At 34.7% G+C, this 4,592-nt stretch overlaps 1 protein-coding gene across 1 annotated transcript; it reads right to left on the minus strand.

The window, feature by feature from the left end:
* Positions 1 to 303: 303 nt before the first annotated feature.
* Positions 304 to 4,005, minus strand: LOC308635592 (transmembrane emp24 domain-containing protein 7-like). Its single transcript, XM_081270050.1, has one exon. The coding sequence runs from the start codon at positions 3,759 to 3,761 to the stop codon at positions 3,084 to 3,086; it is 678 nt and encodes a 225-aa protein (XP_081126176.1). The 5' UTR covers positions 3,762 to 4,005; the 3' UTR covers positions 304 to 3,083.
* Positions 4,006 to 4,592: the final 587 nt, after the last annotated feature.

A 4,592-nucleotide genomic window follows, 5' to 3' on the forward strand; every position in this document is an offset into this window, starting at 1 on the left:
CATGCTATAAAATGAACTTTGAAAATATGCTATGTGAAATAAGTCAGAAACAAAAGGTAGCATCTTACTACATACATGTGAAATATTCAAAATAGGCAAAAGCAGGGAGACAGCAAGTAGATTAGTGGTTGTCAATGGCTAGAGAGAGAATAGAGAATAGTTGCTAATGGGTTCCAAATTTCTCTGGGGAATGATAAAAATATCCTGGAAGCAGAAAAGTGGTGATGGCTACACAACTTTGTGCCTGTACTAAAAACCAATGAACTGTATACACTTTTTTTTTTTTTTTTTTTTTTTTTTTGCTGAAAGATTCTTTTATTCTATGAGAAAATGATGGGTGCAATTCCGTTGAACCAACATCTGTTAACTTAGAGAAATTATTTTTTTCTTTTAAAAAGTAAATGAAAAACCCCTTTGAATTATTTATATATTAATTTAATTTTTGAAAACAAAATTCATAGGGTCCGCTTTGTCCTATTCAACTATAAATGCTATATACGTTTACAAACCAAAAGGAAACAGATAGTACAGACATTTCAATGAAATCTTTCAAAGAATAAAACTGCTTTTCAATCCATTGTATTTTCAAAGCTGATTATCATCAAGCCCAGATGAAAGCTGTAAACCAAAAACCATGTTTCTTTAATAGAAAAAAGAATGTACAGAATAAAGTAACATTTTAAAATGTATCTTCACTCAGTTGAAATTTTAGTATAAACCTGTGTATCAAGTCGCTTCCCATTATTTATTCTACTTTAAAAATATATACAACTATCATATTCAAATATGTATTCTGAGTCATATGTCCAAACATAAATATTTGGGAAATTCAAACTGCTGCAACAAATTATGAAAGAATTAAAGAAAAAAAAATGAGCTGCAAACTATGTAGTAGGAGGAAGAAAATAAAATGTTATTTAGCATTTATGTCTTGGGTAAGTATTTTTAAATTTATATTTACATACCCAGTTAATTAGATATCTGTCAAAATTTAGCCAGCTATGGAGAGATTAGACTAAGACTCAACTATTTTCAACAAGATAACAGGGGTGATTTAAAAAACTTTAATATATCTCAATAGTTCCATCAAAAATGGTGATAATAGTCTGATTTCATGAAGTTCGGAGAGGCACAGGTTAAATGAGTGCACTATCTATGCCAAACTTGGCAAGATCTATACCTGACTCTGTTTAATTATGGTGTAAGTGTCAAAGCCATTAGAGTCCATGGGCAACCAGAAAATGTCATTTTATATATATCCATACTTATCAATCACATTAACGTTAGTGCTCAAAACTTCTATATCTAAACATGAAGGGATGCTTATAAAGCTGAAAGACAACTCTGACACAAGAACCCGAATAAAAATAAATCTGCAAAACTTCTCTTCTTAATCCATTGATAAATTTTGTTTAAGGAATAGCTACTTGGTCTTTTAAGAATATTAAAGGGTTGAAAACATGGTCACCCCTTGCTACACTGTGACATCTGATATTAGCAAGCATGATAACTTCATTTTGTTCTTACATGCAGAAGTGTGTGTGTGTGTGTATATATATATACTTATATATATACTTATATACATATATAAGTATTTATATGTGTGTGTGTGTATATATATGCATTTTAAGTCATCTTAGAATTAAGAGTAGCATCTAGTCAGTAATGGTTAAGTGACTAGAACTGTTATTCAATCAATGTTCTATGGTATCACATATCAAAGTCTACAATATGACAGTCTTGTTTAGTAGTTATCACTTTGGGTGAAGAAGGGAGGCACAGAAGAAAAACAATTGCAATTTTTGTTTTTTAAACACCAGAAAATCCTTAAATAGCTACACAATTTTGCATTGTCTTGTATTCTATTCTGAAATATTTGGAAAAAAGTCTTTATTTCAATTAGCTTAATCCATACATGTTATAAGATACAAACAGTCTAAAACCTATATTGTAAAGAATGAGCTATTTCTCATTAAATGAAGATCAATAAAAATTATTAAATAGAACACACACATAGCATTCTCAATTTTTAAATCATTTTAGGGTTGCTAACCAGAGATTATAGAAACAAAATGTGTAAGACAAAAATGAAAGCAAAGATAGAAAAAAATAAAAACCTAACTTCTCAGTGCATCACACCTATGAGGATAAAATATATGGCACTTATGTGATACTAAATTACAATTCTCAATTTAAGCTGGAAATGACTTGAAGACATTAAAGCCACAAAAGGGTAGGTACTAGTCAATTAAACTTTTTTCTTAGTAAAAGCACTGGAAATGTAATGAGTGCAGATAACGCACTACAAATTTTCCTGTTTCATTTGCCCCCACTGTAGTGTCTCAAATTATTCTACCATTACAACATTCTCATTTTTAAAATAAACTCTATTTTGCTATAGAAACCACTGTCTGCAGTGTAAGAATGCCTTTATATAAAAAAGAGAACCATATATAGAGCTAGTTATAAATCACAGAATAAACCCCAAAACAAAAATCTGATATTTTTACAAGCTAGTGAGAAATAAATTATACCATGATATCAATTAAAAATTGTATCAATGTTAACTAACATTTCTATGGTAGATTTTTTCCCCCCATAAAATTAAGCAGTGCAGAATAGGGCTTGGGCTACAGTTAATCACATTTGGTTTTCTTAAAAACAACTTTATTCACTATGAACAATTTAAAGGCAGTTTTCTCCCTCCATAACACATGTAGAGATTAAATTTAAGGTTTTTAAAATATCAACTACCTATAAGAAAAGTACTTTTAAATGGCTAAAAGGAATCAAAATACCAAAGTTTAGTGTGTGAAGAGTAGATACAAACAACCAAGAAAAAAAAGTAGGTCATTGGTGTTGAGTATTTAACATGAATAGCCCAAAGTAAGTTCCAAAATTTTTCCATCTTTACAAATTAAAAAAGGTGTCCTTTCCACAGTTTGGGGATATGCATTGTACATCTCTCCCAACAATTGCATGAGTAAAATTTTAAAATGTTGCCAATATTAAGTTCTTCAGTACCTAAAATTAGAGGACAGCAATATTACAGTGGCAATGGTGCATCAATTCTTAAAAAGTAGTTATGATCCAACACGAGTTGTGGTGGTTCTTTTATCTGAGAAAAAGCTTTTCAGAAGAAATACCTGCCCTATGCTAACCACCAGAAGAATGAGGGCTTCCCCTACTGACCAATAGGCCACTCTTGTATTTAGATCTTCTGCTCGACTTCGGCCTTGAGCTTCTCTCAATCGGAAATGAGTCTGATAATCAATGACAGACTTGAGAGCTTCATGAATGGAAACACAAGCAGACTCCATCTGGGTAAGAGCACTGACTCGGTTCTCACTAGGAAACAAAGGTGGGTCTTCTCCAACTTGAAAATCAAAATATACGGTTTTATGTGTGAAAGTAGAAAATTCATTGCTGAAGCAAAACTTATATGTTCCATTTTTGGAAGCTGTAAAGGTGAAACTATCATACTGTTTCTTCATCTCTTTGTATAACACTTTACCATCAGGATCTTCTAATCGGCAATCTACATCATAATGACCGCCAGTAATCACCTGGAACTCGAGGGTGCACTTGGTGCCCTGTGCTATGTCCTCGTAGAAGCACTGCTTGGCGTTGTCCGGCAGCTCGAAGGTAATTTCGGAGGCGCCGCCGGGCCCCGTAACCAGCAGCAGTAGCAGCGTGAGAAGCCAGCAGCCCCAACTGCCCGCGGCAGCCGCCCAGCGTTGCGCAGACCCCGGCCTTGGCATCCCGAGACGGCGGCGGCCTCGACGGAGCTGCGCTGAGACGCGGGGTCAGGTCTGCGCGGAGTCACCGCGCGCGGCAGGCCTCAGTCCAAGGCGCCCTGAGAGGACGCACGCAAGATCCGTCTCGAGTATCAGGGAGGTGTGGGGTGACAGTAAGCCGCCGGATTCGGAAGAGGGGCACGAAGGGGCTGGGCCACGGTCAAAGAACCACCCGGAGAGTAAGGAGAAAGCCTTCAGAGAAACAGCGGAAAAGCAACTGTATACACTTTTAAAGAGTGAAGATTATAAGACTGAAGTTTGTGGTTTACAAATTAAATCTCAATAAAAAGTACATATCTGATCATAAATGCAATATATTATTAGGCATCTTAATTTCAGAGATATTAAAATGCGAAAAAGACATTTATTTCACCCAAAGCATTTAAAAATGTATTGTTGATAAGGAGGTCTGCATCTATGAAGAGTTGTTTTGGTAGGTATTCTCTGTAGACTTGGGAGTTAGGAAAAGATGTTAGTGTTGAAATTAGTTCCCTAATTTCAAGGATAAAAGAAACTTCTGGGAAGGAGGTCAAGAAGCAGAAATAGCAGAGGTTAGGATAAATATTGTGTGGTAATAATAACAGGCATTGATACTACAGAGATTCAGAAGAATTGATTAACTGAAGTTAGAATTTCTAAAATCAAAATAGAGAGGCAGTCTAGTTAGATACACCTGAAAACTCAGAGGTCTGACATAGCACAACAAAAACAAAAATGATTTCCTCTCGATTCTCCCAATTCCAGCCCTGAGTTATTTCATAAGTCTAGAACTCCTAAAAGGAGAGAAAGGTCCAT

This window comes from Spermophilus citellus (assembly GCF_964194105.1).
Source record: "Spermophilus citellus genome assembly, chromosome: 17".
In the NCBI taxonomy this organism is placed as follows: Eukaryota; Metazoa; Chordata; class Mammalia; order Rodentia; family Sciuridae; genus Spermophilus; species Spermophilus citellus.